This window comes from Hypanus sabinus, chromosome 1, assembly GCF_030144855.1.
Source record: "Hypanus sabinus isolate sHypSab1 chromosome 1, sHypSab1.hap1, whole genome shotgun sequence".
NCBI lineage: Eukaryota > Metazoa > Chordata > Chondrichthyes > Myliobatiformes > Dasyatidae > Hypanus > Hypanus sabinus.
Window position 1 is genome coordinate 145,408,137 of NC_082706.1, and position 23,940 is coordinate 145,432,076.

A 23,940-nucleotide genomic window follows, 5' to 3' on the forward strand; every position below is an offset into this window, starting at 1 on the left:
AGCAGTCATCTTTTTTTTTTACAAAATCCTTTATTACAAATATCGGTGCTATACAATATATACAAAACAGTGGCAAACACAATTACTGCACTACAAATAGACAATAGACATTACACCAGAATGTTGCCATCCCTATCCACGATGGCATTTACACCCCGCGGAGCCCAATGGTCTCGAAACTCCTCCAAGGCCGCTGTGGACTGTGCGTGTTCCTTTTCAATAGTTACCCGGGCACGAACATACCCCCTAAACAGTGCCAAGCAGTCTGCCCGGGGAGATCCTCCCGCCACCCGTTTCCAAGACCCACGGATGGCGGATTTCGCCAGCCCCAGGAGCAAGTTGACTAGGACATCCTCATCCCTCCTTGCCCTCTTCCTTACTGGATGACCATATATAAACAGGGTGGGACTAAAATGCAGCCAGAAGGCGAGAAGCAGCCCATGCAAATATGCAAAAAGAGGCTGCAGCCTCACATACTCCATGTACATGTGGTACACGGTCTCCTCCAGCCCGCAGAAGTGGCATGTGGGTGGGAAGTCCATGTACAAACTGAAAAACTTATTGCAGGAGCATCTGTCCTACCTCCGTCAACTCTGCGCCCGACTGAGTGAGTACGGTCTTACAATCAACCCTGCCAAATGCCAGTTCGGACTCGATACCATTGACTTCCTGGGCCACAGGATTACTAAAGACGGGGCAACCCCTCTGCCCGCTAAGGTAGATGCGGTCCGCCTCTTTCCCCGACCCACCATGATCAAAGGCCTTCAGGAATTCGTAGGTATGGTCAATTTCTATCGCCGCTTCCTCCCTTCAGCTGCCCGGATCATGCGCCCCCTGTTCGCCCTGTTGTCGGGTCCGAGCAAGGACATTACCTGGGACGAGGAGTCCGCCGCCGCTTTCGTTCAAACGAAGGAAGCTTTGGCGAACGCCGCAATGCTAGTACATCCCAGAATGGACGCCCCTACCGCCCTCACAGTGGACGCATCAAACACGGCAGTCGGTGGGGTGCAGGAGCAACTCATCGCAGGTCGCTGGCAACCCCTGGCGTTTTTCAGCAAACACCTGCGACCACCCGAGCTCAAATACAGTGCTTTCGACCGGGAACTGTTGGCGCTCTACCTGGCAATCCGGCATTTCAGGTACTTCCTAGAAGGTCGGCCCTTCATCGCGTTCACGGACCACAAACCGCTTACCTTTGCGTTTACGAAAGCGTCCGACCCCTGGTCGTCCCGCCAGCAACACCACCTGTCCTACATCTCTGAATACACGACGGATGTCCGGCACGTCTCGGGTAAGGACAATGTCGTGGCGGATGCGCTCTCTCGCCCTACCGTTCATGCTCTTTCCCAAGGGGTAGACTTTGAGGCACTGGCAGAGGCGCAGCAGGCGGATGAGGAGATTCCGAGTTACAGAACCGCAGTCTCCGGTTTGCAGCTCCAGGACCTCCCCGAAGGCCCGGGTGAGAGGACCCTACTCTGTGACGTCGCCACCGGCCAGCCCCGTCCCGTCGTCCCGACAGCCTGGCGGCGCCGCGTTTTCGACTCCATTCATAACTTGGCGCATCCCTCCATCCGGATGGTTTCCAGCAGGTTCGTTTGGCACGGACTCTGCAAACAGGTCAGTGAATGGGCCAAAACGTGCATGCACTGCCAGACGGCCAAGGTGCAGCAGCACACCAAAGTCCCACCGCAGCAGTTCCATCCCGCCCACCGGCGTTTCGACCACATTCATGTGGATATCGTGGGCCCCCTGCCAGTGTCGCGCGGAGCGCGGCACCTCCTGACTATCGTGGACCGGTTCACAAGATGGCCAGAGGCGGTCCCGCTCACCGACACCACCTCCGAATCTTGCGCCCGAGCCCTGATCGCCACCTGGATATCTCACTTTGGTGTATCAGCCCACATTACCTCCGACAGAGGCGCCCAGTTCACCTCCAGCCTGTGGTCAGCTATGGCCAGCCTTTTGGGGACTCAGCTGCACCACACCACTGCCTACCACCCACAGTCGAACGGGCTAGTGGAGCGTTTCCACCGTCACCTGAAGTCGGCCCCCATGGCCCGCCTGCGAGGAGCCAACTGGGCGGACGAGCTTCCCTGGGTCCTACTCGGCATCCGCACAGCGCCCAAGGACGACCTGCACGCCTCGTCGGCCGAGTTGGTATACGGCGCGCCCCTGGTCGTCCCCAGGGAGTTCCTACCAGCCCCAAGGGGGCAAGAGGAAGATCCCGCAGCAGTCCTGGGCAGACTACGCGAGAAGCTCGGTAACCTGGCCCCCATACCCACTTCACAGCACGGGCGGCACCCGACCTGCGTACCCAAAGACCTACAGAACTGTAAGTTTGGGTTTGTACGAAGGGGCGGGCATCGGCCACCGCTGCAGCGGCCATACGAGGGGCCGTTTATGGTGCTCCGGAACAACAGGTCCACGTTCGTGCTGGACGTTGGGGGGAAAGAGGAGGTTTTCACGGTGGACCGCCTCAAACCGGCCCATGTGGACCTGGCGCAACCGGCCGAGTTTCCGGCACCTCGGCGCAGAGGCCGACCTCCCAAGCAGGTTCTGGCCCAGACTGTGGACATTGGGGGGTGTATCGCTGGTTCTGGGGGGGGGGGGGTTATGTGGCGACCCATTTCCTGGCACATCCGAACCGACTCACAATTAGATAGCCTACGGGGGTTTGCGAGCACAGAGCTTTGGAGCCTCTGCGCCATGGGGGGGCAGGTTGAGGGAGGCTTAAAAGTGAGGCTGAAGTTTTCGAATAAAGTTTTTTCCTTCGACTGCAGTTACCGACTCCGTGTCGTAATTTTAGCGCTGCGTGTAGCACACCGCTACATATTGATAATAAATGGGCAGGTATTTCTTCAAAAATGCCCAACTGCTATCTCCAGCAACGATGTGTAAGGCATTGGGGCAGGTAGTTTCTTGTTTTCTAATTGTGGTATTCAATACTTTGAGTGCTTGCTTATGATCTGTCTTTGAACTGAAGGCAGGATCACAGAGGAGAACAAGACGGTGCTAGCAATGCACAACGACGTTTTGCAGGAACTCACAAAACTTCTAAGAATACTTTAAAAGGGTGAGCACACACAGTCCTTTACCCCTGGAAAAGGAACCATAAGCAGAGGGCATAGATTTAAGGGGAGAGGGGAGAGGTTCCAGTAGAAACCCAAAAGGTAACTTTTTCTCCCAAACAGTGACCAGTATCTGGATTAAGCTGTAAGAGGAAGTGGTTGAGGCAGGTCCATTAACAACATTTGAAAGGTACTTAAACAGGTACATAGATATGCAACAATGTATGCAACTGCAGCTAACTGAGATATGAGTCTTGGCTAGCATTGACCAGTTGGGGCAAAAGGCCTATTTCCGTATTGTTTGACCTTTGCAGACCTACTCACAGGGACCTAAAGTTGGAGAACTACACAGACTAAGAGATCAGGATGACAGAGTGTGTACTGCTCCTTCAGAGGCAATGGATGAAGATTCAATGTTCCTTAATTTCATTTTACAATAAAGATACCTGGAAAGCAGCATTACTCCCTAGCAACTTCACTCTTAAAGAACAATAGATGTTCGATGTGCAATATTTAATGCTTTCAGTTGTGTAAGAGCTCACAGTTTTGGACAAATGGAGTGGGGACCAGGCTAGGAAATAACACAAGCTCATTCAATGAGACTAGTCACTGCAGCTTGATTTTGAGTTTCAAATTATGATAAGGCTCCCTATGAAAAAAATTAGCCTTGAGAGTCCTATTCAACCAACACATAGTTAGAATTATCAACCCAGAGGAGATAAACACTGATCAGAGAATAGTCTTCAGCCCTTGATGCAAATTCAGTAACAAAAGCTCCCAGCTCACTGAAGAGAAGCACACCCTACCTCTACAACCCAACTCCCTGTGGGACCACACCCCAGTGCCCACAGCCTACTTACTCATCACATTATTGACGAATGCAGCTGAGAAGATGCGGTCAAGTATTGCTCCAGGGAAATGGCCGAGCTGGAACATAGACATAAAGATGTTGACAGTGGCCAGGGGTGAGTTCATAGCCTTGACCTCCAGCACCGATTCTAGCTTTTCAAAGAACTTGGTTGCATTGGTAGGTTTGTAGTTCATCCGACTGAATGGAAAAACCAATTTCTGAATTACCTAAAGGACGAAAGAGCACAAAGTTCAGTTGTAACACACAGCTCAAAGCAAATTCACAGGTAGAACTGGCATACACCCAAGGCAAATACACCCAACAGTTCTGGCAACTATAGTAAAGAATCACACACTTTCCCAGAATAGCCCAGAACTTTGGGAAAAACTCACTCACCACTAGGAATCCAAGGAACTAATCTTAACACTGGATTTATTACCAATATTAATCTTCAACCCACATTGTTTTCTAAATTTCCCACAACCTTTCCCTCAATGTTAGCAAAACAGCTTGTCATTGACTGCAGGAAGGGAGTGGTGCACATCCTCATGTCCACAACAATTGCACTGAGGTTTAGACCATAAGACAGAGGAGCAGAATTAGGCCACCTGGCCCATCGAGTCTGCTCTGCCATTCAATCACTGCTGATCCTTTATTTTCTCCTCCTCAACCCTAGTTCCCTGTGTTCTCCCAGTAACCAGTAACCTTTGATGCCATGTCCAATCAAGAACCTATCAACCTCTGCCTTAAATACACCCAACAACCTGGCCTCCATCACTGCATGTGGCAATAATTCCACAAATTCATCCACCCTTTGGCTAAAGAAATTTCTTCGCATCTCTGTTTTGAAAGGGCACCCCTCTATCCTGAGGCAGTGCCCTCTTGCCCTAAACTGTTCCACCATGGGAGACATCCTTTCTACATCTACTCTTTCTGGGCCTTTCAACATTTGAAAGCTTTCAATGAGAACTACCCCTCCCCCTTCCAAATTGCAGTGGGTATAGACCCAGAGCCATCAAACATTCCTCGTATGATAACTCCTTCATTCCTGGAATAATCCTTATGAACCTCTTCTAGATCCTCTCCAATACCAGCACCTTTTCTAAGATGAGGGGCCCAAAACTATTCATAATACTCATGGTGAGGCCTCAGCATCACATCTTTGTTCTTGTATTCTAGACCTTTTGAAATAAATGCTAACATGACATCTGCCTTCCTCACCTCCTACTCCACCTGAAAGTTAATCTTTAGGGTGTTCTGCACAAGGTCTCCCAAATACTTTTGCATCTCAGATTTTTGGATTTTCTCCGTTTAGAAAATAGTTTGCACATTTACTTCTAATACCAAAGTGTATGACCATACATTTTCCAACATTTTATTTCATTTGCCACTTTCTTGCCCATTTTCCTAATCTGTCCAAGTCCTTCTGCATCTTTCCTGTTTCCTTAACACCAATCATTGTATCATCTGTAAACTTGGCATCAAAGCCATCTATTCCATCATCTAAATCATTTATATACAGCATAAAAAGAAGTGGTCCCAACACTGACCCCTGTGGAACGCCACGAGTCACTGGCAGCCAACCAGAAAAGGATCCTTTTATTCCCACTGGGTGCCTCCTGCCAATCAGCCAATGCTCTAACTATGGTAGTAAATTTCCTGTAGCGCCATGGGTTCTTAACTTGGTAAACAGTCTCAAATATGGCACCTTGTCAAAGGCCTGCTGAAAGTCCAAATATACAACATCCATTACATCCCCTTTATCTATCTTATTTGTAATCTCCTCAAAGAATTCCAATAGGTTCATTAGGCAGGATTTTCCTGAAGGAAACCACACTGACTATCTTGTCCTGTGTCACCAAGTATTCCATCGCCTCATCTTTAACAACTGACTCTAACATATTCACAACCACTGAGGTCAGGCTAACTTGTCTATAATTTCTTTTCTGCTGCCTTCCTCCTTTCTTAAAGAGTAGAGTAACATTTTCAATTTTCCAGTCCACTGGCACCATACCAGAGTCCAATGATTTTTGAAAGATCATTTCTAATGCCATCACAATCTCTAACGCTACTTCTTTCAGAACCCTAGGGTCCAGTTCGTCTGGTCTGGGTGACTTATCTATCTTTAGGCCTTTCAGCTTTTTGAGCACCTTCTCTCTTGTAACAGTAACTGCATCCACTTCTTTCCTTCACACACCGCAACATCAGGCATACTGTTAGTGTATTCCACAGTAAAGACTGATGCAAAATTCTCATTTAGTTCATCAGCCATCTCCTTGTTCCCCATTATTATTTCTCCTGCCTCATTTTGTAGCAGTCCTATACCCACTCTCATTCCTCTCTTATTTTTAACATACTTGAAAAAACTTCTACAATCCACTTTGATATTATTTGCTAGCTTGCTTTCATATTTCATCTTCTCCCTTCTAATGACTTTTGTAGCTGCTCTCTGTAGGTTTTTAAAAACTTGCCAATCCTCTATCTTCCCACTCATTTTTGCTTTGTTTTATGCCCTTTCTTTTGCTTTTACAATAGCTTTGACTTTCCTTGTCACCCATGGCTGTGCTATTTTATCATTTGGGTATTTCTTCATTTTTGGAATATACATTTCCTGCACCTTCCTCATTTTTCCAGGAAACGCACACCATTGCTACTCTGCTGACATCCCGGCCAGCAGCTCCTTTCAATTTACTTCGGTCAACTCCTCTCTCGTACCACGAATTTCCCTTATCCACTGAAATACTGCTACATCAGACTTTACTTTCTCCCTATTTAATTTCAAGTGGAACTCAATCATATTGTGATCACTGGTTCCTAAGGGTTCTTTTACCTTAAAGCTCCCTCATTGTCTCCAGTTCATTACATAACACTCAATCCAGTATAGCTGATCCCCTAGTTGGCTCAATGACAAACTACTCTAAAAAGCCATCTCTTAGGCATTCAACAAACGCACTCTCTTGAGATCCATTACCAACCGATATTTCAAATCAAACTGCATGTTAAAGTCTCCCACGAATACCATAACATTGCCCTTTTGACACAACTTTTCTATTTCTTGTTGTAATCTGTAGACCACCTCTCAGCCACTGTTGACAAACAGACATACTTTATTGATCCCGAGGAAAACTGGGTTTCAATCAAGAATAGTGTAGAAATATAGCAATATAAACCCACAAATAATTAAATAATAATAAGTAAATTATGCCAAGTGGAAATAAGTCCAGGACCAGCCTATTGGCTCAGGGTGTCTGACACTCCGAGGGAGGAGTTGTAAAGTTTGATAGCCACAGGCAAGAAAGCCTTCCTATGATACTCAGCATTGCATCTCGGTGGAATGAGTCTCTGGCTGAATGTACTCCTGTGCCTAACCAGTACATTATGAAGTGGATGGGAGACATGGGAGTCCAAGATGGCATGTAACTTGGACAGCATCCTCTTTTCAGACACCACCATCAGAGAGTCCAGTTCCACCCCCACAACATCACTGGCCTTAAGAATGAGTTTGTTGATTCTGTTGGTGTCTGCTACCCTCAGCCTGCTGCCCCAGCACACAACAGCAAACATGATAGCACTGGCCACCACAGACTCGTAGAACATCCTCAGCATCGTCCGGCAGATGTTAAAGGACCTCAGTCTCCTCAGGAAGTAGAGATGGCTCTGACCCTTCTTGTAGACAGCCTCAGTGTTCTTTGACCAGTCCAGTTTATTGTCAATTCATATCCCAGGTACCTGTAATCCTCCACCATGTCCACACTGACATGTGGGAGGCCTGTATATAATTGCCAACGACATCCTTTTACCCTTGCAGTTTCTACTCAACCCACAAGGATTTAACATCTTCTGATCCTATGTCTCATCTTTCTACTAATTTGATTCTTTACCAGTAGAGCCACACCACCCCCTCTGCCTACCTTCCTATCTCTTCGATACAATGTGTAACCTTAGACATTTAGCTCCCAACTACAACTATCCTTCGGCCACGATTTAGTGATGGCCTCAACATCATACCTGGCAGTCTGTAATACTGCAACAAGATCATCCACCTTATTTAGAACACAGAAAACCTACAGCACAATACAGTCCTTTTGGCCTACAAAGCTGTACCGAACATGTCCTTACCTTAGAACTACCTAGGCTTTACCCACAGCGCTCTATTTTTCTAAGCTCCATGTAGCCATCCAGGAGTCTCTTAAAAGACCCTATTGTTTCCGCATCCAGCACCGCCGCAGGCAGCCCATTCCACACACTCACCACCCTCTGCATAAAAAACTTACCCCTGCCATTTCCTCGTTACCTACTTCTAAGCACCTTAAAACTATGCCCTCTCATGCTAGCCATTTTAGCCCTGGGGAAAAGTCTCTGACTATCCACATGATCAATGCTTCTCGTAATCTTGTACACCTCCATCAGGTCACCTCTCATCCTCCGTTGCTCCAAGGAAAAAAGACCGAGTTCACTCTACCTATTTCTTATACTACGCGCATTGAGATACAACACCTTGAGTACCATATTTACTGTCCTTTCTGATTTTGCATCCCTAATGTTTTGATACTCAGCCTGTTGGTTACAACTAAGTCCCATCACCTGCCTGCCCTTTCTAACAGTCTGACTGCATGCTATCTTTACTTTGTTACCATCTGACCCATCCTGAGTCCCTTCATTCCAGTTCCCACCCCACTGCCAATTAACTTTCCCCAACTGCTCTAACAAATCTACCCGCGAGAATATTGGTCTCCCTCAGGTTCAGGTGCAACTCGTCACTTTTGAACAGGTCATATCACTCCCCCCTACCTGCCCAAGAAGTGATCCCAATGATCCAAGAACCTAAAGCCCTGCCCCCTGCACCAGCTTCTCAGCCATGCATTTATCTGCCAAATCATCCTGTTTTTACCCCTACTGGCACGTGGCACAGGCAGCAATCCAGAAATTACTACCCAGGAGGTCCTGCTTCTCAGCTTTCTACCTAGCTGTCTAAATTCTCTTTCCAGGACCTCTTTGCTTTTCCTTCCTATGTCATTCATACCAATTTGTACCAAGACATCTAGCTGCTCCCCCTCCCTCTCCAAAATGTTGTGGATGCGATCTGAGACGTCCCTGACCCAGGTCCCTGGGAGGCAACATACCATCCAGGTATCCCATTCACATCCACAGAATCTCCTGGCTGTTCCCCTCACCACTGAGTCCCCTATCACTCTCGCTCCCTTCTTCTCTCTTTTTCCCTTCTGCACCACAGACCCATGCTCAGTGCGTATAACCCAGTTGCCACGGCATTCCCCTGGGAGGTCATCCCCCACAAAAGTATCCAAAGTGGTTTATTATTTTTGAGGGGAATGGCCACAGGTGTGCTCTGCTCTAACTGCCTATTTCCATTTCCCCTGACAGTCACCCAGCTACTTGCCTTCTGCAACTTCAAGATGACTACTTTCCTGTAACTTTGATCAATTATCTCCTCACTCTCCCGTACAAGCCGAAGGTAATTCAGTTGCTGCTTCAGATCCCTAACACAGTCTTCAGGGAGCTGCAGTCAGATGCACTTCGTGCAGATGTAGTTCCCCGGCAGACTCTGGGTCTTCCAGTTCTTCAAAGTACAGCACGAAGAACACACCACAGCCATTTAAATGGTATAGTAAGAGAGAGAGAAAAAACAAAAAGGAACCCTTCACAGACGCTTTACACAGAGCCAACATCTCTTCTGAGCCAAAGCCTGTCACTTTTACTCTCCCTGCTGACCTACTACTGACAATGGCCGCTCTGCTTACCCCTCCTGCATTTTTATTTAGTGCCGAAACTTCCAAGCTTCAAGGAATGAACATCACCAATAGCCTGTCCTGGTCCAACTGTGTTGACATCAAGGTCAAGAAAATTCAGCAGCGCCTATACTTCCTCAAGAAGCTGAAAACACTTTGGCCCGTCCATTTGAACCAAACCAATTTTTATCTATGCACCACAGAAACTATACAATGTAGAGGCATCACAGCTTGGTATGGGAACTGTTCTGCTCATGACAAGAAACTGCAGAGTTGTAGACACATCATAGAAACAATCTCCTCAGCCTTGGTAAAGCAACAACACAATTAAAGACTCCATCCATCTTGGACATTCTCTCTTATCCCCCTTCTCCCATGGGGCAAATATTACAAAAGCCTGAAGGCACATGCTGCCAGGCTCAAGAACAGTTTCCATCCCACTTTTAACACTAGTGAATGGTTCCTTGGTACAATAAGATGGAGTCTTGACCTCACAAGCTTTTACATTTTATTCTGCATTCTGTTATATTTTTTACCTTGTACTACCTCAATGCACTGTCATAATAAAATTATCTGTATATACAGTGTGAAAGGCAAGTTTTTACAATACATCTGTACATATAATAATGAAATAATTCACTAATCTAATCTAAGCATTCATTCAGATTTTTCAACATGAGAATGTATGTAAAATCTGGCGACTTACTTTAGGAGAAACCATTATTTACACTGGCTGACCTTGGCTCTGTCCCTAATCACTTATTTACAGATCCATTAGCAAGACTTGTGTTCCCCTGACCAGCATCACACATAGACTGACAGAACCCTCTGAGAAAAACAAGTTAATCACCAGGAAACTCTCCCCATCCCCAGCCACCTCTGCCCTCCCCGGGACTCTGACACTAGTGTTGCCCTCCTATCCACAGAGCTTGAAAGGGTGAATATCAGGCTGATGTCCCGCTGGCTGGGGTATCTACAGCCAGGGATCACAGTCCCTAAGTAAATGATCAACCAGTGTGAGAAGAGATTGCTTCATTGAAGGGCAGTAAATCTCTGGAATTCTCTGCCTTCAGAGACTATGGAGTCAGGTGCTAAATATATTCAAGATGGACTGATAGATTCAGATATTAAAGGAATCAAAAGGTTGATACAAGAAAGTAGTGCTGAGGCCATGAAACTGACTGGTCAAGCAGCTTGAGGGATGACTGACCTATTCTTGTTTGCATTTCTTTTGTTTTGTGTATATCTGTAACACATTGCCAGAGGGGATGGTGGAATTATATACAATTACTGTATTCAGGAGACGTTTAGATGCTTAAATAGGAAAGGCATAGAAGGATCCAGACACAATGCAAGTGAATGGGATTAGTGTTGATGGGCAAAAGTGCCAGCGTGGATATGAAGAGCCACAGAAAGGCCTGTTTCTGTGCTGTACGACTCTCTCGACACTCACAGTATCTCCAGAAAACTATGGTGGTGTAACGTTTAGCATTACGCTACAACAACGCCAACAACCTGGATTCAATTCCACCACTATCTGTAAGGAACACACACAAAATGCTGGGGGAACTCAGCAGGCCAGGCAGCACCTATGCCTGTACCCACTTTCTGCCTTCTACAGGGATCATTCCCTATGCAACTCCCTTGTCCATTTGTCCCTCCCCATTGGTCTCCCTCTTGGCACTTAACTTTGCAAGTAAAGCAAGTGCGATACCTGGCCTTACACCACCTCCCTCACTACCACTCAGGGCTCCGAACAGTTCTTTCAGGTGAGGTGACACTTCACCTGTGAGTATGTCGGCATCATACATTGTGTCCGGGCTCCCGGTGTAGCCTCCTGTATATCAGTGAGAGCCAACGTAGATTGGGAGACTGCTTCGCCAAGCACCTATGCTCCAACCGCCAGCAAAAGCAGGATCTCCCAGTAGCCACCCATTTTAATTCCACTTCCCATTCCAACGTACCTATCCATGGCCTCCTCTGCTGTCTCGATGAGGCCACACTCAGGTTTGAGGATTCCGTCTGGGTAGCCTCCAATCTGATGGCATGAACATTGATTTCTTGAACTTCAAGCTGTGACCCGCCCCCCCCCCCCCCACCTTCCACCATTCCCCATCCAGTTTTGCCTCTCTCACCTCTCTGCCCATCGCCTCCCTCTGGTGGTCCTCCCCTTTTTCTTTCTTCCATGGCCTTCTGTCCTCTACTATAAAATTCCCTCTTCTCCAGCCCTGTATCTCTTTCACCAATCAATTTCCAGCTCTTTACTTCACCCCTCTCTCCCGGTTTCACCTATCACCTTGTGTTTCTCTCTCCCCTCCCCCCAACCTTCAACGATGACTCTTCATCTTTTTGTCTCCAGTCCTGCTGAAGGGTCTCGGCCCGCAACGTCAACTGTACTCTTTTCCACAGATGCTGTCTGGCCTGCTGAGTTCCTTCAGCATTTTGTGTGTGTTGCTTGGATTTCCAGCAACTGCAGATTTCCTCACTTGTGATTGGACTATCCTTAAGGAGTCTGTAGGTTCTCCCTGTAAATCGATGGGTTTCCTCCAGGTGCTCCAGATTCCTCGCATATTCCAAAGCCGTACTGGTTAGTAGGTTAGTTGGTCACCATTGGTGTAATTGGGCAGGAAGGGCCTGTTTCTGTGCTGTATTTCTGCATAAAAAGCATCAGCGATCACTATCCTCATCCCTTCGGATACTGTGCACCATTTCTTTGTTAGAGACTCCTTAGTGACCTTTAATTCCCTGCTTCAGCCCTGTTATTACCCCAGAGGGGGATTTCTCGGGTTCATACAGCTGGGAGTCATTACCTTACTGTCCAGGTAGTCACCCTTTTTGATTAGGAACTCTGCAATCGTGTCCAGAAGTTTGCCCTCACGCAGTCGATGACGGGCAATATATTTTGCAATCAGGGCCATGGTATAAGGGGTGATGCTGTCCACCTTTTTAGGAAGTTCCTCTAAAACAGAAAAAAACATATTTTAAGCTGTGATTCTCTTCAGCCCAGTGGCGTTGATATCCCAGATGACAATGCAGAAAGCACTAGGAATGTTAGACTGCATCATGCTTCTAACTTCAAGCAGGGATTTCTAAGAGCTGTCTGTACAAACACACACAAAGAACTGACCTCAACTTTGATAGTTTTAGCATTGTGAAGTCTGGTGCACATGTTGAAGGTGATGCAAGGATTGAGGTAACAGGGGTAGCTGTAACTTCAGGTGAAAAGAGGGACACTGACCTAATGATAGTTTGTTTCTAAAGGCTGTGAGAAGGAGTACAAGGATTAGTGATTAATTTCTGTACTGATACCCAGATAAAACATAGAAAACTTACAGCACAATACAGGCCCTTCAGCCTACAAAGTTGTGCCGAACACATCCCCACCTTAGAAGTTACTAGGCTTGCCTATAGCCCTCTATTTTACTAAGCTCCATGTAAAAGTCTCTTAAAAGACCCTATCGTATCCGCCTCCACTACCATTACCGGTAGCCCATTCCACGCACTCACCACTCTGAGAAAAACCTTACCCCTGACATCTCCTCTGTACCTACTCCCCAACACCTTAAACCTGTGTCCTCTTGTGGCAACCATTTCAGCCCTGGGAAAAAGCCTCTGACTATCCACACGATCAATGCCTCTCATCATCTTGTACACCTCTATCAGGTCACCTCTCATCCTCCTTCACTCCAAGGAGAAAAATCCAAGTTCACTCAACCTATTCTCATAAAGCATGCTCCCCAATCCAGGCAACATCCTTGGAAGTCTCTTCTGCACCCTTTCTATGGCTTCCACATGCTTCCTGTAGTGAGGTGACCAGAACTAAGCACAGTACTCCATGTGGGGTCTGACCTGGGTCCTATATAGCTGCAACATTACCTCTCAGCTCCTAAAATCAATTCCACGATTGATGAAGGCCAATACACCATATGCCTTCTTAACCACAGAGTCAACCTGCACAGCCGCTTTGAATGTCCTATGGACTCGGACCCAAGATCCCTCTGAACCTCCACACTGCCAAGAGACTTACCATTAATGCTATATTCTGCCATCATATTTGACTTAACAAAATGAACCACTTCACACTTATCTCGGTTGAACTCCATCTGCCACTTCTCAGCCCAGATTTGCATCCTATCAATGTCCCGCTGTAATCTCTGACAGCCCTCCACACTATCCGCAACACCCCCAACCTTTGTGTCATCAGCAAACTTAGCATCCCTTCACCTCCTCATCCAGGTCATTTAAAAAAATCACAAAGAGTAAGGGTCCCAGAACAGATCCCTGAGGTACTCCACTGGTGACCAACCTCCATGCAGAATATGACCTGGCTACAAACACTCTTTGCCTTCTGTGGGCAAACCAGTTCTGTATCCAGTGAAGGATCATTTGAACATCATTTAGATAAAAATTGTGCAATACTAAAGATGATACTGAAGGAAATGAAGAGATTTATGAGGGTGTTGCCAGGACTCAAAAAGATGAGTTAATAGGAAAAGGTTGGCCAAGGTATAACTTTATCCCTTGGAACGCTGAAGACTGAGGGGTGACCTTATAGAGGTGTATAAAGTCATGAGGAGTATAGATAGGGTGCATGGAGTTTTTTTCCCAGGGAAAAAGGTCATCGGTTTAAGGTTGGGGTGGGGGGGGGTGGGAAGATTCAAAGTGACCCTAAGGGCAACTTCTCCACAGAGCATGGTGTGTATATGGCAAGAGGAAGCAGTGGAGGGAGGTACAATAACAATGTTAAAAAGACATCCGGACAAGTGCATGGATATGGATCATGGGCAATGGGAATAGTTTAGGAGGGCACCCTGATTGGCATAGGTAAGTTGGGCCAATGGGACTGTTTAATGCTGTATTACTCTATGCCTAATGAGACTTCTGCACGTACTTAGGTTTGCATCTGTATTTTCATAAGTAACAGTGCATTCTTTCGGAGCATTACAGAGTTACCTGCATTTATACAAGTCACTGCTGGTTGGAGCGCAGGGCTGAAAACATTGTCTGTACAATTATTGTTGGGCAGCACTTTTACTGACCTAAAAGGGTAGCAGTTTCTTACCTGCCAGGCTGCTGATGAATTTTTCCTGCCTATTTTCATAGAAGATATGAGAGCTGAAGATCAGTTCCAGTGACTTATTGCTGGCCTCCCGACAACATGTGGCGAGCATCTCATCCAGCAGGGTCATCTCATGGTCCCTCACATTGGCAACGTGCCCCAGCGTGTGCTTGACCAGCCGCAGAATCTTGCGGTTGTTGAGAAGCTGTTCACTAGTGTACGAGTCAGACTGCAGTGCCTGTGACTTTAATTTGTAGTAAGAGAGCAAAAGGAAAAGAGTCTGGGGATGACGCTCCTTCTCAATGTTCTTCTCCAAGCCAGCGAGGCAGCTCTCAACTAGCGGGTGCTGTGTGGACCGATGCAGTTTCATGACACTGCTGAAAACCATGGAGACATCTTTCTGGTTGAACTGAGTGAGCCGGACTCGCGACTCCTCCTCCAGGACCTGAACAATCTTGGAATCACTGGGAAGACCTGCCAGCAGAAGAGAAAGTTAGATGCAGAGAAAGAGCCAATGTTGATTTGATGTGGGCAGAGTCAACATGTCTAGTCTTTATTACCTAAAGCCAAGGGCTGCTTCAGTGGGGTTGGGGGAGGGGTCTCCCAGTCCATACCCCCCTGAAAGTGGCAATGCACACAAATAGGGTGGTATAGAAGATGTATGAAATGCTTGCCTTTGTTGCTGGGGCACAGAGCTTAAAAAGTTAGAAAGTCATGCTCCAGATAACTTTGGTGAAACTGCACATTAAGTATTGTGTAGTGTTCTGGTTGCCCCATTACAGATGCTTTTTGGATCAGACAATATTAACTAGAAAGAAAGGTTGGACAAACTCAGTTGTTATCTCTGGAGCTCCAGAGGCTGAGGGGAGACCCGACCAAAATTTACAAAATTATGAGAGACAGTGATAGGATAGATTATAGAGTCTTTTCCCACCAGGATAGAAATATTGAAAAACAGAAGGCATAACTTTAAGGTACAAAAGGGAAAGCTTAGAGGGGATGCGCAGGCAAGCTTTCTTTTTAAACAGAGAGTGATGAGTGCCTGGAATGGATTTGCCAGGAATGGTGGTGGAAGCAGATATGATACATTCAAAAGACTCTCAGATAGGCAACTGAATGTTCAGGGAAAGGATATGGATCATGTACAGACAGAAAAGATAAATTTAATTTGACATTATGCTCAGCACAGACATTGTGCTTTGTGGACCAAAGGGCCTTTTCCAGCGCTGTACTGTTTTATATTTGCTTTGGGGACAGCCATGCAGGGTGGTACAGGAATGGAGTATCAGTCCATATGAGCATGTTTCCTTGCCTTGTACACAGCAGTGAAACAGTTAAGATTCTATGACAGATCAGATTCGGGTCTGTTTCACTTCATATAGGATAGCGATCATTTGTTATTTTGTGGCAACAGTACAATGCAAAAACAAACAATACTATTAATTATAATTTTTTTTAATGGAATGTCAAGGTAGTGTTCATGAGTTCATGCATGATTCAGAAATCTAATAGAAAATGGGAAGTTATACCTAAATCATTGAGAAACAGAATTCTGTGCCTCCACCTTGATGTTAGTAATAAGAAGAGAGCATGCCCCATTTCAATTTTAATGAGACCAGAATTTTACTTCCAGAAGTTTTAAATTGAATTTAATTTACATTTGGAGACACAAGAGACTGCAGATGCCACAGCATGGAGAAACAAACCCACTTGGGTTAAGTAGCAGTAGAGGGATGAAAGAAATTGTGGACACTTTGGGTAGAAACCCTGTATCACCAGTTTACACGTTTCATACCCTGCTCTTAACTAGTTACATTTCCAGTTACTTTACTAGATGGATTTCTATACAACAGTTACAAATGGAGTGCAAGGTCAAACGTGACGTTCTCACTGAATGACAACAGACTTGAAGGGCCATGTATCCCATCCTGACTGTCTCTCTCTCTTACACTTGTGCACTCTGAGCAAGCCCCACAGATTCCAGATTTCATGCATTCTTCAGTAACTTATTGACTGTGTATGACTCACAAGAGTGTGCTTGTGGGCACCATTTTAGACACGAGTGATTTCTTCCACATAAGACAGCCCAGTGGCATGCAACGACTGTTCAGGTGAACAACTGGTTGATTCCAGTTCCATGCTGTGTCACTTTGGCAGAGAGAACTCTGCTGCTGTAAATGGGAGTGAAAGAATCCTGGATGTTTACTGAATGAGAGGCGGCACTCAGCTGCCACCAGAGAGCAAGCACAAGGTCAAACAATAGTAATTCCACATACTGTTGCTGCTGCTAGCAGCTGCCTCCAGCCAGACTCCGCAGGATCTCTCTGCAGAATTCTTTATTCCCTGAGGGAAATAGCACAGATTGAGAACAGGAGGACATGCCTCAATACTACTGTGCTCATGGTAGGAAGCTTGGTTTGCCCTATCTGTAAACAAATTAAAGACCCCTTAGGTTATTGGATTACTCTTGTAGTAGCCTTTGACTGATCATGGCTGGTATAATTCACTCTCTGAAAAGTTCCTTGAGATAGTAGACAACTTATTTTTTAAATATCTCTGAGGGTAGGAATGGGATTTAAAAGTTAAAGAGAAATGACAAAAGGATGGACCAGGGAGGCAAAAAACAGACAATGATAATCAGTCTGTTAGGAAGGGAAAGAAAATGGGCTACTACTTACAGTCAGAGCAGCAAAAAATAATGCACAGACAGAAACTTAAGGCTCGTTATCTGAATGCACATAGAATTTATGGAAAAGGCACAGAAACAATGAAAATGGACACAGGTATGATTGCAAAGTAATCAACTTTAGGAATTAAAAAGTTCATGATCCCTAATATTTAGGCACAAAGTAAAAGGGTGCGGGATAGCCCTGACTGTGGTAAAGGCAACAGGGAAGATTAATTTAACTACAAAAAAAAGGAAGTCGGATCAGGAGTTTACGATGGTGGTGGTTGTGGAGATGGTGGATGCACTGGTAGTCATCTTCCAAAACTACTTGTATTCTAGAATGGTCCACAAAGATTGGAAGAAATCCCATAATATAGGTGAGAAAACAGGGAACAACAGACCAAGTAACCTGACATCACTGGTATCGAAAATGTTGGATGCTTTATAAAGGCAATAACAATAGGACTATATAGAATCAAGAGCAACACGCACAAAATGCTGGAGGAACTCAGCAGGCCAGGCAGCATTTATGGAAAAGAGCACAGTTGACATTTCGGGCCAAAACCTTTTGGCAGGATTAGAGAAAAAAAAGCTGAGGAACTTTTTTTTCCCCTCCAGTCCTGCCGAAGGGTTTTGGCCTGAAACGTGACTATAATCTTTTCCATAGATGATACCTGGCCTGCTGAGAACCTCCAGCATTTTGGATTTCCAGCATCAGCAAATTTTCTCGTTTGTAACTATATAGAATCAATGTGTGTTTGTGAATGCAAAATTGTGCTTGACAAATCTGTTGGATACTTTGAAGCCGGCAAGATAGATAAGAGTTAACTAGCTAATGCAGTTTGATAAGGTTCCATATATCAAACAAAATTAGAGGACATGGTATTGGGGACAACATTAACATGAATTGAGGACAAGAATATATGGGCTGGGAGATAGTGAGCAGTGGAGTACTTACTGGGGCGTTAGCTATTCACAGTCCACATCAATGATCTGTATGAGGAAACCAAGTGCAATGTTATATGAATGGGCACAGACAAAGTAGATGGAACAGAATGTGGAAAATTCTCTCTGATGAAGAAAATATAACAGCTTAAAATAAGAAAAAGAGATTTGGAAAGCCTCAGTGTCCTTGAACACAAATCATGTAAAGTTAATGGGAAAGTTTAGCAAGCACCCTTCCTTGCAGAGGGATTTAAGTGCCAGAGTGGAGATGGTGATTTTAGCTGTGGTAAATGAAAGAAAATATTCTGTGAAAGGCTTTTTCTTGAGGATTACTTGACTGAGAAATATGACCCCATCATCTCTGGCTTTCAATACAGAAAGGGAGGGGGAAGAATTGAGCCTCTTTCTTACCCAAAGCAGCAACTGCATACAGACAGTTCACAATACTGAAATTGTCGAACTTGGAGCAGTCTGCCACAATGGAGTTACAAAGTGTCTGGAACTCCTCCAGTTCCAACATTTGGCTGTGGATGGTCTCCTCATTGGCCCCTCCAGTTCGCTGCTGCAGGACCTGGCCAATCTTCTGCAGAGCAATAGGGTAATGGTTGTAGGAGATCTTTCCAGGGTTCTGCGTCACCCAGCGTAACACCTCACCCACAGTCCGTGAGCGGTCGATCAGCCGCTTCATGGTGAAGAATGTGTCGTAGCTCATCTTCTCATGGATGAAGTTCCAGGTTTTTTTCTTGATGCGGTGATGGTGGTGGTGGTGGTGATGATGGCGGTTTTGCTTGTGTCCATTGTGCCTTCCCTGGTGCAGGTGAGGGAGGTGTTCCAAATATGCGGCCCAGGTGTTTTGCGACTTGCAGGCGTGGTAATGGGCTGCGTACATCATACCCCAGCTCGGCAGAGGGCAGGGGACAGCACAGCAGCAGGCCAGGTGGAAGAAACGAAGGAAGCAGCTCAGGCCAAAGTGAGTCAGTCTCTCTAGCAGCAGAAAGCCCTTCCTCCTTGGCAGCAGAGACCTGAAACAGTGCAGAGGCAACCTTTGCATCTTAGGTACAGCTCACCTCGAGGGAGTGTGGACGATAGCAGAAACCTAGAGGAAGCACAGAACAGCAGTTGTAAAATCTAACATGGTAACAAACATCTAACACCACACACAGACTAGTACTAGAGTCATTACATTTAGAATCCTTTAACATAATAGGCCATTCAGTCTATCAATAGCCATATCTACTCTTAGAACAGTACACCAGTCAGCCTTATTTACCTGCTCTAATCTCACTGCTTTCAAATGCTTATCCAATTTCCTTTCCAATTGTTGCTTATATTTTCTTCCACATCCTCTGTACACAGCAACTTCCAAGGTCAAGCAGTCCATTGTCATATCTCCTATATCCCTCATCTGAAACCTGAAATCTGCATCTGTATCAGCTCATGACAACAGCTTTCCTTCATGTAACTTTCCTAAACATATTATGTAGGTCTGTCCCTGTCAAATTGTCCTTGAACTTTGAGAGTTTGGCTGAAGGTTACAAAAAAAAGGACTTCTGTGATAATAAGTTGAGGATTACTCCCACTGCTAGCAAGGGTAGGAACAGGAGGATAGGGCAAAAGCTCAAGAGCTTTTGCAGAAATATTCAGTTTCTTCAACCATTGCAACTTCTTCTGGGACATACATATTGGTTTATTATTGTCATCATGCATCTAAGTACAGTGAAAAGCTTGCCATGCACACTGTTCATACAGGTGATTTCACCACATCTGTACATTGAGGTAGTACAAGGGAAAAGCAATAACAGAATTCAGAATAAAGTACTACAGTTCAAGTACAGTGCAGACTGCCAATAAGGTTGAATGTCATCAAGAGGGATACTGTAAGGTCATGAGTCCATCTTATTGTATTCAAGGATGGATCAAGATTCTTCTTATGTGGGAAAGAAGCTACCCCTCAACCTGGTGGTACCTGCTTTCAGGTTTTTGTTTATTTAGCCCAAGGGAAGAGAAGAGAGATGACCTGTACAAGAAGGGAAGGTAGCATCTAATCCGGAGAGGGCCCAATCTCCTTGCAGGAAAATTTGCTGATGCTACTTGGGAAGGTTTAGAGCTCCTCTGGTGGGTTTAGACTACTCTGGCAAGGGTTGCAATACAAAGTACTATTGGTACAGATGAGCTCACCCAAAATGCTGGAGGAACTCAGCCGGTCAAGCAGCAACTATGGAAAAAAAAAAGTTGACATTTCGATGCCAGACTTTTAAAATCAGAATGCTGCCTGACCTGTTGAGTTCCTCCGCCATTTTGAGAGTATTACTCTGGTTTTCTAGCACCTACCTGTAGAATCTCTTGTGTTGAAAAAGTTGAAGTAAATACATAAGTTAAGGCAAGTCTACAAGGCAGACTACGCATCGGCTGAACAGGGAGTGAGGAAGGTCCAAGAGACTAAATTACATTTACTGTAATGCAAAAAGCTTTACAGGTAAGACAGATATAACTCACGGCTAGGATTGGCAAATGTTTTGTAATATTATAGCTAGGGCAGAAACATGGTTAAGGGATGGGCAGGGAAGGCAGCTTAATGTACCAGGATACAGATAGGCAGGAAGTAAGAGAAGAGGGAGAACTAAATTACTGATTAGAGAGAACATCATGGCAGTACCTAGAGAGGACATTCTAGGGGAAATGTTCAGCGAGGCCATTCAGGTAGACTATAGAATTAAGAAGTGATCACTTTGTTGGGATTGTACTACGGGTTCCACAATAATGAGCGGCAATTAGAGGAGCAAATATGTAGGGAGGTCATAGACAAATGTAGGAAAAGCCTTCCTCCCCTTTCCGGCATATTGATGAACCGGCATTATGGTGCGCATGAACGTTCTTGCCGATGCCCTTACAAGCATCAACAATGCAGAGAAACGTGGAAAACGCCAGGTTCTCATCCAGCCATGCTCCAAAGTGATTGTGAGGTTCCTGACTGTAATGATGAAGCATGGCTACATTGGAGAATTTGAAATTATCGACGATCACAAGGGTAGAAAAATTATTGTTAATCTCACAGGGAGACTGAACAAGTGTGGTGTCATCAGCCCCAGGTTTGATGTTCAAGTAAAGGAGCTGGAAAGGTGGCAGAATAGTCTTTTGCCTTCCCGTCAGTTTGGGTACCTCGTTCTCATGACCTCAGCTGGCATCATGGACCATGAACAGGCCAAACGAAAACACACAGGAGGAAAAATCTTAGGATTCTTTTTCTAAAATGTGAGACCAGCCTGTAATAAAATTTTTAAACAAGTGAAAAAAAAAGATAAATGTCGGAATAATAGGTTTATAAAGGTAGGTGATTTAAACTTCACTCACATTGACTGACCTGCCACAGTGCCAAGCAATTAGATAGGATAGTTTGTTAAGGGTGTCTAGGAAATATTTCTGAAACAATATATTGGTGGTGGCCCTACAAGACAAAGGGCTAAATTCCTCCAGAAAATAAGGCTGGGCAAGAAGCTCAGAGCGCAGAAACCATAATTCTACTAGTTTCATGAAAATCATGGAAAAGATCAGACTAGTCCACAAGTCAAAGTCCTAAATTGGGGAAAGAATAATTTCATTGGAACTTGTAAAAGTTGACTAGGAGAGGCTATATGTAGGTAAACGGCCTTCTGCTAAGTGGGAGGCTTTTAAAGTGAAACAAAAAGAGTTGATGGCCAGCATGTTCTTGAGAGCGAAAGGCAAGCTGACAGGATTTGGGATCTCAGTTTGATGAAGATCAGGTCAAGAAAATAGTATATATCAGGTATGGGCATCTGAGATCAAGTGAGTCCCTTGAAAAGTACTGGGAAGAGTACAAAAGATAAAGGAGGATTGTTTAAAAAAAACAAAAGGGTAACTAGAAAGAGTTGATCTCCTTATGAATCAATGTAGTCATCTATGTGCAGAACCACAGATGAGCAAGGTCTGAAATGAGTATTTGCTGTCTGTATTTGACAGTGAGCCTTACATCAGTGGTGGGAAAGTTATTAGATGGGATTCTGAGGGATTGGATCTATCTGCATTTGGAAATTCAAGGATAGTCAGAGTGGCTTTGAAATTGACGAGTTTTTTTTAACAAGTGACGAAGACGAGACTGATGAGGGCAGGGCAGTAGATGCCTGCATGGACTTTAGCAAGGCTTTTCAGATTGTCCCATACGGTTGGCTGGTTCAGAAGGTTAGAACTCATGGGAACATCCAAAGAGCAACAGCAAAATGGATACAAAACTGGCTTGGTCGAAGGAGCCAGTGGATATAATGAGAGATTATTTTTCATATTAGAGGCCTGCAACCAAAAGTGTGCCACAGGAATCAGTGCTGGGGCCTCTTTTGTCATATATTAATTATTGGACTAAAGTGTAGGGTCAATAAGATTGCACATTATACCAAAATTGGTGATGAGGGAATGAAAAATGTTGTATAATATTACAACAAGATATCAATACTGAGTAAGTGGGTAAGGTCTAGCTGATGGAATTTACCTCAGACAAATGAGATGTCTGTACATTAGGAATGACACAGAGTGTAGTAAATGGCAGAACCCTGGGAAGTGTTATTGAAAAGAGAAGCCTTGGGGTACAAATACAAGGTTCTCCGAAAGTGACAATAAAGGTTGGTGGGATGGTGAAGGTGGCATTTGGCACATTGCTATTCAACAGTCTGCAAGAGTTGGTACATCATATTTAAGCCATACATGATGTTCATGATACTACACCTGCTGTATTGTGTGTAGTTCCAGTTGCCACACTATAAGAAAGATTTGATTAAGCTGGAAAGGGTGCTTGCTACAGATTGTGGGTCTTCACCAAAGAAAAAGATGGCTAGAGTTTCTTAACACTATAGTACACGGTATTCGGAACGTCAAAAACCAAAATTACAAAAATTAGCGAAAAAGAGCAAAAAGCTACCAATATTAACAAAAAGATAACTACCAGAAAACACAATGACAGCTCTATATGTTGCCAAGTGTGAACTCCTGGCAGCTCGATCTCTCTCTCTCTCTCTCCCCTACTGAAAGCTATCGGCACTTCTTATAAGGCACCAGCGCACATCATCATTAACCACAAAGTTCACTGAAGACAACAAATGAATTAGGATATAAAACATCCCACGATATAGTTACAATCATTTTACAAAATAAACAGAAGTATCTAGCTTAAATACAGTACACAAAGAACATATACACATTTACATATCCCCATTTCTAAATAAATGGAATATTTATTCCATTTGTGGGGGCACCACAAAGCCAAACCCTTCAGGACCGATGCAGTAGAGGGTGATGGAGGGACAGGCAAGGGGGAGTGCTGGCGGGAGGGAGGGGGAGGGGGGAGAGGGGAGGGGGCAGGGAGGGGGAGTGGAGAGAAAATGCACACGTGTATGGAGAGTTCTCCCTCACAGTACAGAAAAGATTCACAATGACGCTGTCAGAAATAGAGTGCTTGTGTTACAAGGACAGCCTGAATCGGTTGGGTCTGTTTTCCCTGGAGTGAAGGAGGCTGAAAGAGGACCTTATGGAGGTTTAAAATTACCTACACCCCGAATGGTCACAATCTTTTCTCTGGATGGTGGTGGTCTAAACCG

General features: G+C 45.1%; 2 protein-coding genes across 4 annotated transcripts in view; one reads left to right on the forward strand and one right to left on the reverse strand.

The window, feature by feature from the left end:
• Nucleotides 1-23,940, reverse strand: part of fastk (Fas-activated serine/threonine kinase) — a 92,764-nt gene that overhangs the window by 60,152 nt on the left and 8,672 nt on the right. For all 3 annotated transcript variants that reach the window (XM_059978366.1, XM_059978374.1, XM_059978356.1), the window contains exons 2-5: nt 18,749-19,433; nt 14,728-15,198; nt 12,476-12,624; nt 3,929-4,145 (exon numbers count right to left, since the gene is read on the reverse strand). In XM_059978366.1, coding sequence (XP_059834349.1) covers nt 3,929-4,145; nt 12,476-12,624; nt 14,728-15,198; nt 18,749-19,388 — 1,477 coding nt within the window. In that variant the 5' untranslated portion in view covers nt 19,389-19,433. The remainder of the gene's footprint in view (nt 1-3,928; nt 4,146-12,475; nt 12,625-14,727; nt 15,199-18,748; nt 19,434-23,940) is intronic.
• LOC132380440 (small ribosomal subunit protein uS8-like) lies at nt 21,141-21,651 on the forward strand. Its single transcript, XM_059949271.1, has one exon. The coding sequence runs from the start codon at nt 21,194-21,196 to the stop codon at nt 21,584-21,586; it is 393 nt and encodes a 130-aa protein (XP_059805254.1). The 5' UTR covers nt 21,141-21,193; the 3' UTR covers nt 21,587-21,651.